This window comes from Seriola aureovittata, chromosome 1 (assembly GCF_021018895.1).
Source record: "Seriola aureovittata isolate HTS-2021-v1 ecotype China chromosome 1, ASM2101889v1, whole genome shotgun sequence".
Lineage (NCBI taxonomy): Eukaryota > Metazoa > Chordata > Actinopteri > Carangiformes > Carangidae > Seriola > Seriola aureovittata.
This window is the reverse complement of record NC_079364.1, coordinates 9,034,581-9,046,213: the sequence shown is the minus strand read 5'-3', so window position 1 is coordinate 9,046,213 and position 11,633 is coordinate 9,034,581. Positions and strand designations below refer to the sequence as shown.

The 11,633-nt window shown below is 39.7% G+C and overlaps 2 protein-coding genes across 3 annotated transcripts; one reads left to right on the top strand and one right to left on the bottom strand.

The window, feature by feature from the left end:
• Window positions 1-1,393: 1,393 nt before the first annotated feature.
• LOC130173614 (hyaluronan and proteoglycan link protein 3-like) lies at window positions 1,394-5,722 on the top strand. Its single transcript, XM_056383039.1, has 6 exons — window positions 1,394-1,745; window positions 2,354-2,546; window positions 2,654-2,876; window positions 2,984-3,129; window positions 3,565-3,864; window positions 4,565-5,722. The coding sequence occupies exons 2-6, from the start codon at window positions 2,408-2,410 to the stop codon at window positions 4,852-4,854; spliced, it is 1,098 nt and encodes a 365-aa protein (XP_056239014.1). The 5' UTR covers window positions 1,394-1,745; window positions 2,354-2,407; the 3' UTR covers window positions 4,855-5,722.
• Window positions 5,723-5,872: 150 nt separating this feature from the next.
• On the bottom strand, window positions 5,873-11,633 carry LOC130173622 (uncharacterized). Of its 2 annotated transcripts, none has more exons than XM_056383052.1 (5): window positions 11,380-11,633; window positions 8,514-8,659; window positions 7,764-7,941; window positions 7,426-7,673; window positions 5,873-6,926 (listed from the first exon to the last, which is right to left on the bottom strand). In XM_056383052.1, the coding sequence occupies exons 1-5, from the start codon at window positions 11,513-11,515 to the stop codon at window positions 6,678-6,680; spliced, it is 957 nt and encodes a 318-aa protein (XP_056239027.1). In that variant the 5' UTR covers window positions 11,516-11,633; the 3' UTR covers window positions 5,873-6,677. The 2 variants fall into 2 exon arrangements, with proteins under 2 accessions (XP_056239027.1, XP_056239035.1); XM_056383060.1 differs by having other exon boundaries at window positions 8,535-8,659.

Genomic DNA, 11,633 nt, shown 5'->3' with positions numbered 1-11,633 from the left:
TCAGTGTGTTTATTTTCAATCAACAGACACAAAACATGCCTCTGCTATGCTTTAGTAGGAGTTGTTATACTGTATGTCACCAGTTATGTTACAGTTTTCTTTCCACTGCTGGCCATAGCGTTCAGTGTGGTCAGACAATGTCCATGTCTGAGTGAGTGTTGGTGGCTCATTTCTGCATGGACTGGTCAGTGAGGCATGAAGGACAGGAGCACGCCTCTTAAAAAGTACTGACTCTGGCCATCTGCATTATTCAGGTGGTGATATAATCCAGAAAGTAGACTTGTTAGTAACAGTAGTACTGTTTTGTAACATTTTGCCGTCAAAAAGTTAACATGAAAGCGAGCTACAGCAGGATTTTGTATTTGAGTAGAAGCTCGCAGACAAAACAGAATTAAACATTTTACCTGCTGTCACTTGCATTTTGCTTTCCTGCACAAACTTCCCCAAAACACAAAGATGTTATGAGTCTTCTCCACACTGGACTACCAGGCTTCAGCCTGCTGTTTACGAGAGTAATTACACCCTGTTAGCCCCTCATCTCCCTGCTAAGCTCGCAGTCCTGGTATGCTTGGCCCCTGGCAACAGCTTTCATCTCTATGAAATGAATGCAGTGGAGGACGGAGCATCTCTGTCGTCACAGTGTATGTCTATGCCTACTGTATGTAGATGTGTATTTTGTGTATGTTTTCCTGCAGGGCCTCCTATAAAACATCCAGGAAAACACAGCTGCAAGCTGGTGTAATGAGGGGACCCTCTGCAACAACATCTGCTTTCAAAGAGTTCAGGAGGGATGCAAAGGAGTTGTCACCCAAGATACTTCTCCACACACAGCCTATTTCTTATGGTTCAGCCTACTGGGATTTTTTTAAGTCATTGTAACTTACGTTTGAGAACTAAAACAACTGGTCGGTGCTTTCAGAAAGTAATTCACCCAGTGCATATAACATGCTTTGCAGAATAAAATCATAATTATACTGAATTTCAGATTGACCTGAAAGCAGATTTAGCAACATATAGTGTATGTTGTTCAAGGGTTTAGTAGAATAGATAACATGATGATTAGGTTGAGATTCAAATGGATAGTAAGCCTTTCAGTAAAATAATTTTACAAAAAAGAATCCAATCTTTGAATTTTCTGTAGTTCTACAGACAATGCTGGAGAACTGGGAAAATACATTATACAAGATACACATACAAGATTTCACTGTAAAAAGAAGCTCCAGGGAAAATAGGTATGGAAATAATTATACATAAAATTACAGAATTTCTTGAAAACTGAGTTGAGACAGAACAAGAACTGAGAAAGAACAGAGCAACAGGTGGGGATTTGGAGAATTTGCATGCGTAGATATAAAAACTGAAATTGACAATGCATTGACAGGAAATTATTAACTATTATTGGACCGATTACTACTCCTCCCTCCACTCACTGGCTGCAGAAACACACAGGGAGGTTTCCAGTCCAACAGGCTGAGCTGCTGTTGCGATTGTAGCTACGGAGCAGCATCACAGTCCTGCTCCTCTTCAGGGAGATTATTAACTGTTTTATCATTAATAAGGACTGGAGAAGACTACACCTGTACTTGTAGTTTAGCTGTGTACACCTGTATTTGATGCTTTCTGTTCTTTGACCACCGTGTTCTCTTGGAGACGCTGATTTGTCCCCCACATGCTCCTGCACATCTTTTTTACTTTGGCTTCTTTGATCTGGAGGCGCTGAACGCACGCGAGCAGAAAAATCAGAGGTAAGTGAAGAAAGTAGCAAACGTAATAACGGTGGTGTCAAATGCCTGTGCTCTTCATTATGTGACTTTATTAGTCAAATTAACTTCTTAAATTTGCTTAACGATTTTGAGGTTTATCAGAACGTTTGAATCTATTTTTGTTTGTTCTCACCTGGCGTCCAGGTGAATTATGTTCCTCCACGTAGGCTAACAATTGTCACAGGTGACGTACTTCGTAAATATCTGTACTAGCTAAGGATACACAGAGGAAAATATATGCTCTTACAACTGAAATAGTAGCAAATAGCCTGCCTACAATGTGGTAAAAAAAAAAAAAAAAAAAAATTGCTTATACATTTGATCTGTTTTAAATTAGTCATGAGAAGTTACAGCTTTGTTGCACACATGCAGAAATATTATATAAGTGGCAGTATTACAATAGCATGAGGAATAGATAGATGGTGTCATGCTGCCCGCTACTAACACTGTATTGTCACAACGTCTCATGTTAAAAATACAGTAGATTCTGTTTTAATTGAAAACGCGTCAAGAAATAATATGAAAATACAGTCATACAGAAGGAATTCTTGTATTGTGCTTTTAGGACCTGACCAGGTTTCTCTGCACAGGTTGGAGGATTGCACAGAGACAGTTAAGGACCAGGGTTGTTCATCAAAGCCTGGATGATGATGATTTGTTGCCTCCAGACTCTGCTGTTGTTGGGGGCTCCACTGGTTCTCTCAGGCAGGGTCCTGACTGCCCCCACAGCCCCAAACAATTTCTTCTACCACAACTTCCTCAGTAGAAATGGCAGCAAACAAAGTATGCACATGATATATAGGCCTATCATATAAACAGGTGCAATGTGCGTTATGTTAGTCCATATTTTTAAGCTCTGTTCTTAGATGTAATGTCTATATTTCCCACAGTTCATTTCAGTGGTGTGAAGCTCCATGTGGACTCTGCTCAGGCGTCAGTGTTTGCAGTCAGAGGGGGTAATGTCACTCTGCCATGCAGGTTTTGGTATGAGCCTGAGTTGAGTTCACCAAGAGAGGTCAGGATCAAGTGGTCCTGGGTCCCTGCTGCTGGGGGACATGAGACAGACGTGCTGCTGGCGATCAGCCCCCACAGTCGAAGCTTTGGGGAATTCAGGTTGTTGAAAGGACGAATAATTAATTAATGTTGGTCATTTTCTCGTATCAGTGGCGGTATGACCTTGTCTGTCTTTACCTCTAAGTCACAGTATGTCTGTTGGTCAGGGGTCGTGTGCAGCTCAGACAGGATTTCCCAGGAGATGCAGCACTGTTGATGACTGAACTCCAGTTGAATGACACGGGCCGTTACCACTGTGAAGTAGTGGACGGACTGGAGGACAAGAGCGTTTCAATTGATCTGGAGTTACGAGGTACAACCGGTTGCTGGATAATGTTACATGTCTTATATGAACAAATGTAAACTTTCAGCCTTCAAGAGGATGTATTAAGAGAGTCTGTGATACATCCATGACCTTTCACCTCACAGTATCTTTTCCTTACAGAACCTCAGCACCTCCTTTAAACTGCTGAGATATGGTGTAGTCAAACTTTCATAGGTGGAAACCTTCCAATCCTTTTACCTGTCTGTGCCCAGGGACCCATTTTCTCATACTAGTGGTAGTAATACTAATGATAGATGTACTAGTGGTAGCAGCAAGAGAAGTAGTACAGAGTAGATGTTTTAGCATGTACTAAATACTAGCAGTAATAAAACACATATTTTTAAGTGAACCTATTACTGTCTATTGTTGTACTTCGAAGGCCACATACTTTGTGTAAGCTGTTTAATTAATTCCTCCACCCAGGTGTGGTGTTTCCCTACCAACACCCTCATGGTCGTTACCACCTGAGCTTCCAGGGAGCCCAGCAGGTCTGTGAGAAGCAGGACTCCACACTGGCCACCTTCACACAGCTCTTCCAGTCCTGGAAGGAGGGCCTGAACTGGTGCAATGCAGGCTGGCTGGCTGACGGAACAGTCCAGTACCCCATCACCCAGCCCAGGGTGCCCTGCGGCGGGCACGGCCTCGCCCCAGGTGTTCGGAGCTATGGCAGACGGCACCTGCACCTTCATCGCTATGATGTCTTCTGCTTCTCTTCGCTCAGAGGTGAGGTGGCTTTTTAGGAAGTGGAAGGTGGTGAGAGACCAACAGAGTCACAGGTTCAAAATCTGCTTTTAAAAAAGGCCTTCTTCACAGCACGTTGGCAGTTTGACTTGTCATAATAGGAAAAGCACAGGTGTTACTAATAACACTAACGCTGGCTTTAGCCAAGCGTCCCAGTGAGTCATGTGACAGTGAGACAGCCAGAGCTGTTAAATGGAATTCAGCGGTTATTAGTTTTATTATTTACACCTGTGCTATGTCTCTTGATTGCTGTGAAAGAGCAACACCCTCCCTGTGGTCCCTTCACAGCAGCCAGTATCAAGCTTCATTAAATCTGCAATGACCTCACCTCAACAGTGAGCAATTAGATAGCAATGTTAATTAACTATGAGCTTAAAGAAATGAAATTAGTAATTCACACTATAATCACTGAACATTTTCCCAAATGTCATACACATTACAATAGGTCAAGGCTAACAGTTACAACATACAGAACTAAAATACGTCAATACTTTCTTTAATGTCAAGGCTTTAGGTGACTCTGTTCCTGATGTCTTCATGAGCTCATGATCTAAAACAGCCACCATACAAATAAATCTAATGACAGAATAATAAAAAATCTCTACTAGTCAAATTGTTTAAGAGCCTGATTTAATGTGCAGAAAGATCTTTTAATAGCTAAATAAATGTGTTTCCTTCAAAGGGAGGGTTTACTATCTTCAGCCCTCTCACAAGATGAACCTGACTGAGGCTGAGCAGGCGTGTGAGCGGGACGGAGCAGAGATCGCCAAAGTTGGACAGCTCTACGCTGCCTGGAAGTTCACAGGGTTGGACAACTGTGACGCCGGCTGGCTGGCTGATGGAAGCGTTCGCTATGCCATCACCAGGCCACGCCAAAACTGTGGCCCCTCTGAGCCAGGGGTCCGCAGCCTTGGCTTCCCGCCTCCACAACACAAGCATGGAGTCTACTGCTACAAGTCCGATTATGAATGAATATAGATCTCCACAGCTCCTCTGTTGGGTTGGAAATGTAAAGTTGACACACTATGTATCCTTCTGTGATTCACAAATACTTTGTAAACCAGTGGTTCCCAGCCTGGGTGTCGAGGCCACTCCGTGGAGTTAGAAGAAAAATCTGAGAGAAAAAGAGGAAAGCAGAAAAAATGACTCAAAAAAACATTTACTTTTTCTTCCTCATGCCTCTAGAAAATAATGAAAACTTTTCTTTATCTGGTTATAGACAGTGGTGATGGCTAAAAAAGTAGATATTGCTTTACTCTTTTCTTACTCTGGTGTATTATTTGCCTTTACTGGACAGAATGACAATGAAGATACAGATAGGAAACATGGGGAGAGAGCAGTATGTCATTCAATAAAGTACCCTGACTGTAAATCAAACCAGGGATACTGCAGTTACACGGTATAACACTAGGCCAACAGGAAGCCTCAACATTGCTTCTTCTAATAGATTGAAAAGGTTTGGAACCACTGCTCTTATTGTATTTTATTATGAGTGCATTATCTGTATATTTTTCATTTTGAACGTGAGAGCAAAACATTTACTGTGATGTAGTCTCACCATTTATGGTAGACACTGTTGAAATTAGCATTTGCAAAATAGCATTTGTACATGAAACTTGAAAGTGTATTCGCTGATTAAAGCCACGTTATTCAAACAAAGCTAGCGAGTGGATTTTGAGTTGAGATTAGTGTGTTACTGATACTTCTGCTGTATAATGTACCTCAGGTGATTTTCACATTAAGGAATGTGTTGGCTGATCTTTTTCTTTGTTTGTTTTTTACATTACTGGGATTGTAACTTGTTTTTGTATAACAAATGTCTTTCCTAATCATTAAAATCCTTGTACAGACGCTTCATGTCTCTCTCCACACGGAAATGGATCACCCACATACAAACAAGTTGGACAACACAGCCATCTTAACCTAGACAACTACAAAAGAGAAAAACCTGCTTTCAAAACTGAAAACACAATACATGGTCGAAAGCCAATACATTTAAGTCCTTTATTTGAATAAAAAAAAAACAATTCACAACATAGGCTTAACAAACAGCAGCTTAATTTGTTTTATCTATTTAAGACACACTGGGCCAAGTATTTGTAGTGTCCAGCTCTGAGACCATTTCTCCAGCTGTATCTGAGGTAGTCTCCCTTATTAACCATACAATACATCTCTCGGCCTTGTATCAAACATACAGGCCTTAACATCATGTAAATTTATTTTGACCAGACGCTTCATAGACAGTCTCATTTATAACTATTTTAACCCACAATGTGTGTTTCAGTACAGAGTAGTGCTCCATAAAAAGGAAACACTGAATTCACTCTTTGGTTGGAGGTATTCTGAGTATAGGAAAAGTGGACAGTAGCAGCACATTGGACTAAAGAATATTCATAAGATTCTCAGTTGAGTTCAGTCGAACCTTTTCATCCTCATTTCTTCAGGAGCCAAGCAAAATCTACGTGAAGTAGGTCATTTGAGTTGATTAATATAATGATTTAAAATGAATGTGAGAGGACATTATGCCATATTGTATAAATCGTTGTTTGTATGTTGCTAATTTGGTGAAACGGGCCCCAGAAGGAAATGGAGCATCTCAACTGAGTGAGTAATAATAAAGCTTCACCAGAGCTTGTAAAAATAATCCAGTTTTCACCTCCACTGAAGACGCAGTGGGCTGACACAAAGATACTGTCTAGAATAAAAATAGAAGATACTGAAACTCTGCCTCTCGAAACTTTCCAATACATTATAATACAAAAAAACTCATTTTGTCTTTGTGTATAAACACTTTTCTAATCAAACTCAGCTTCAAAGAGAACTCTCTCAATTTTCAACCTGACCTCTGCCTTTTTCTTAGGGGACAACTTCTTAAACAACTTCACAAGGTTCATGAAGTAGAATTCATCACAATCTTGTGGTTTTTCGATGTTTGTCTGCACAGTTTGGTCACATTTAGAAGAGTGTGGCTCTGCACACGCTTCTTGGCTGCTCTGATCATCTGAATCTGGGTTGATGGTGATGTTATCACTGTCATCACTCTCCTGTGAAGACAACACAAATTTTTTTGACCAGCATACAAATTGTAGAGTTCAATGACAGGCATTATTATATATATAATTAAAGTGACTTGGGTTTTAGGTAATATGATGCACAATTAGCGACAGATAAGACAACGTCCAAAGCTGGTTCTGCCCTGATTCAAAGAGCATCTTTAAAACACTTGCAATAAAAATGGCCATTCTTAAATGTTTGCAGATCAATTATGGTAAGTTTATTAACTCATGTGCCAAGTGTTCTGTAGTAGGAGGATTTTTTCTCCAGATATCTTTGTTTCTCAAGGACATCTGAACAAACAGTTTCATCAAGGGTGATTTTAAAATATGGTGCTAATAGTACAAATTGACATAGGAAAACTAGAAAACGTTTGACCAAATGGGGAGATCCCAAGATTTACATTACCACCCACAATTTGGATCCCTGTAGGTGCACCTACGTTTTCTTTGTGTGACATAATATTAATGCACTTGATCACAGCCTTACTTGTTCATATGAACGGAAGTCAATCTCTCCAGTGGTCAGCGATGGAGCACTCCGTCCTTTGGTTTGGACTCTTTGTGTCATCTCTTCCTGTAGTTGGGGTGATTTCTGGGTTCTCAGCTGTTGGGCCTGGCTGCACAATGGTAAATGATTGTTGAAATCTCTACTCCTTATCAATGTGGCTGAGCAGTACAAACAGTGGTAATGTTGCCGTCTCCTGCACCCCTGTCCGCATCTGTGGATCGTATATTCTGAAATATGAACAACAGAGTTAATTATTAGTGAATCATTTAGCTGAAGCCAATCCGATATATGCAGAACAGAGGATGTAAAAACCTTACCTCCAACAAAAAAGGCTTTATTCAGATGTTTGCTCAAATGAAGTCTAACTCTGCAGAGTTTTGTGGGTTTGAAATACACTGGTAAACAAAATGGACAATGAAATTTGCCTGGAGAGCAGCAAGTGTAGCATTTTTTCAGAGGAGGAATGAATAGTCCCTTTTGGATAGACACATGACTCTGGAAAGTATAAAAAAAAAAAAAGAAAGAAATTAGTCATAAAGCAGATAAATCAACTGTGACATATGTTTACTAGAGTGTAGTTGTCCGCTGGTTTCAAATGTGAGTTATTTATAGTACAGACAGGAGTGTGATGTGAAAGTTTACGTGCTGGGCAAAAGGACAAGAGGAACAACAACTAAAAGAAAAATAAGCACGGCAATGCACGGATGTTAGTAGCTATCACTCGGCTAGCTTAGCTAACTCTTTAAAAAGCTGCTGATCTGTTGTGATGTTTCTGTCGTGGAACATGTTTTACTTTGACGTTTCTTTGAGATTTAAGTTATTTCCTCGGGTCTCCTAACCAATTGTTCAGTGCTTTGGAGAGAAGTTGAGTTAAGACTTGAGAGTAGACAATAACAAATGCACATTATTATGGTTGGCGTTTGTTAGCTGGAAGTTAGCAAGTAGCTAAGTCAATTACTTGGCTAATAGCTTGTTAAATCGCGGACAGCTCTTCTGAGGTGTTTGGTTCAGGAACAAATACCTGTTACATCTGATTTCTGTCACAATTATAAGAAGGTAATTCTTACTTCGTTCACATATTTTCTTACTTCTTGCTGTTGAACATTGTTCATCCTTTCCGAAGAAAACTTTTTTCTCTCTTTCTTGCTCGCTCTTCTTCTTCTTTTAGCATTCATTGGCGGTTGGCAGCCAACAGGTACATTACCGCCACCTACTGGCCGTGGATAGACAGAGAGGGTTTTATTTATTTAAAAACAAGATTTAATTAAGTAAAAGTACCAATAGCACACTGATAACAAGTCCTGCATTAGATTGTTATTACTGATGCATATGTGCAATCAGCATTTTACTGTAGTAGATTTAACAACTATTGTAACCAGGGGCGGAGCCAGACATTGTAAACATTTGGGACTTAGCTCCAACTTCAGTCCAGAGCCCTTGAATAGAAATCAAAATCAACATTTGTGAACCTATTAAATAAATCTGCATGAGAAATTCAAGTTTGTGCATGTGAAAAAACTCTACTTGGGTTGAAGAGATTTGTATTTGTTAAAAAGTCTGAATCCAAACTATGAAAAAATGATCAGAGTTGAGGTTAAAGAAAGACACTGTAAAAGAAGTAGAATACATACAGTCACATTCCATCACTGCATATTAATACAATTCAGAGAAATTATTTACCATAAAGTCCAAGTTTTTCTCCTTTGTAAGTTCTCCAGCTTTAACAGACATCACATTTAGTGGGTGTAGCACAAAATCTCTGGACTGAAGCTAACACTGAAAATTGATGCTAGGTGATGCACAGACAAACTTCTAGACACAATTATGTTTTTGTTGTTTTTGTCCACCTACACTAAAGCCAATATTATTACCAGTACTCCAACTGTATATCTGTGTATCTATACTACTATCTATCTACCTGATCTAATGAGATTTTCTTTTTCAAAATCAACTACATTTTTGTTTTTATGATAAAAAACATTTGAAACTTCCCTGAATTCTTATTCTTTCATTTTTTGTCTTTCCTAATCATTCATTACAACTCAGGATTGAGCCAGATTTACCAGACTGTGTAATGTACAGGATAAAACTTCTGTAACAGGTTTAATCACAGCCACCAGATGGCAGTCAGATGTTTGGGTGCTTTCAGTCACCAATAAGAGCAGAACACAATGTGCAGTAATTATTAAACAGCATCAGCTCTCTCAGTTATATCACAAATACACAACCTTTAGAGAAACTTAAGGTTTCAGATCCCTATCAGCACTTGTGCTATCTGACTCCTGATTTAAGTCACAACCACACAGCCAGACTGGTAGCCTGGAGAGAAGATTTCCTAGATATCCTGAACTCACTGTGAATAAACTCCAGTCATGCAGAAAATACAGCATGTATGGAAATACAATCAGATAAAACATGAAGAATGCAGGATGACACAAATGTGACTGCTAGAAACCTGAGGTGAAATGAGACACCTGAGCAGTGAGGAGGGGTGAAAAAGGCAGAGAAGAACACAGTGTACAGTCAGTGAAGTATGTTCACAGACCAAGCAGTATCTCTCACGTTTATGAGACATTTATGAGTGGGACAGTGCATTATTTGCTGTGCAGCTGATTCAGCATCTCAGGTCGCAGGTGACAAAATCTTCACCTGCAAAACAAATTTCAGTTCTGTGAAACTCTGCAAATGTATTTAGATATGTTAATTACACTACACGGTCGTATAGACAGAAGAAACAGAACAGCTGTATTAGCAGTAAAGATGTTTCATGTGACAAGTTAACACAACATTGGGTATGCAAAAATAAAACTGCCCAGTGGAATCACAACAACTGACGTTCGTGAAAAGGAAGCAGATCCATGCACTGACTCCCACGCCCATGACTTAAAGTGCGTGACACAATATTTGCGTGAGTGGAAACATCTGAAAAAGCAACGAGCAGACATCATCATTTTACAGCGGCATAGTCATGTGTATAAATGGTCCAAAAAACGGAAACAAATTGAAAGCCTGTGATTACGTGATCAAACATCGGAACATATAAAGTACTTTTAGCTTCACCTTGCATGAATCCTGTTACTACTTCAAAAAAAAAAAACCAATATTATTGTGTTGATTTTTAACTTTTGAGTTTATAATTACTCTTTTGTTCTACAATGTTAGGGCCACTGGTAGATTGTATGTATTTCCATTTTACACTGCTCGTGTATAAATTATATACTTGCACTTACCGTTTTATGTCATTTATACTTGTGCTATACTATATTTCAGAAAGAATTAGAGTATATCTGATAGCTATACTTTTCAGATTAACATTGTACATATAAGGTTATAAAATATATTATAGATTAAAATACCAAACAGTCTGTAAAGTCATTAAAATTAGGTCCACACATCTTCCAGCTACAATATTGAAGAACTGCCTCTGCAGAAATAACAAATACAATATAATTATATAACACTGATAGGTGCCATTCACTTTTTGACATGATACCTCCATATTTCTATATAGATTTAAAAGTTTTTATTAAATTTATAAAGACATAACTTTTACTTTTAATTATGTATTTTTACATGGTAGTATTGCTACTTTTACCAAAGTAAAGGTTCTCAGTACTTCTTTCACCATTAGTTAGCGCATGAGAAATAAAAGGCCTAGTTTACTGGATAGATGAGTGCATTGCATCTTTGATGACACGCAAAATCGTGAAGCGTTCCTCATTTTTCATTAAAATATTAATTTTTGTCCAGACTCTAATGGAACAGTGCCCCCACCGCCGGTGGCGCTGCCGGGAACTGCAGCAGCAGGAGTCAGTGTCCGTAATTATATGACTAAACGAGCTGCTCTTAAAAATCAACCACTGTTAATAAAAAACTACACGTCACACAGACAAATGAACGGAAAGTGAAATAAATGAACTTAAAACTACTTACTTTTTCCGCGGGGTCGCAGCTTTGGAGCTGTCCCGTCTCCAGTTTGTCTACAGCGGGGGGTGGAGATCCGGTCCAGCGCAGGAGAGCGTCGTCCACACCGGGGAGCGGACGGAGGTGTTCCCAAATCCACCGCCATCTCAGCCCAGCCTCACACGGGAACCTCGCCCGAAAACCCGCAGCCTGTCCTCTGCCTCTGGTAGCAGCGTCCTCCAGGCTCGGCTCCCCGCGCACTCTGCTCCTCTCTGGGCCACACA

Bases quoted from the DNA above. Each gene is read 5' to 3' on its own strand.
- LOC130173614 (XM_056383039.1), top strand. From the start codon at position 2,408: ATGATGATGATTTGTTGCCTCCAGACTCTGCTGTTGTTGGGGGCTCCA. The intron at 2,547-2,653 runs GTATGCACATGA...TATTTCCCACAG, and splicing joins TAGAAATGGCAGCAAACAAA to TTCATTTCAGTGGTGTGAAG. The intron at 2,877-2,983 runs GTTGTTGAAAGG...TCTGTTGGTCAG, and splicing joins CGAAGCTTTGGGGAATTCAG to GGGTCGTGTGCAGCTCAGAC.
- LOC130173622 (XM_056383052.1), bottom strand. From the start codon at position 11,515: ATGGCGGTGGATTTGGGAACACCTCCGTCCGCTCCCCGGTGTGGACGA. The intron at 7,942-8,513 runs GTAAGAATTACC...TATACTTTCCAG, and splicing joins TAAGAAAATATGTGAACGAA to AGTCATGTGTCTATCCAAAA. The intron at 6,927-7,425 runs GTAAGGCTGTGA...TTGTCTTCACAG, and splicing joins ACTTCCGTTCATATGAACAA to GAGAGTGATGACAGTGATAA.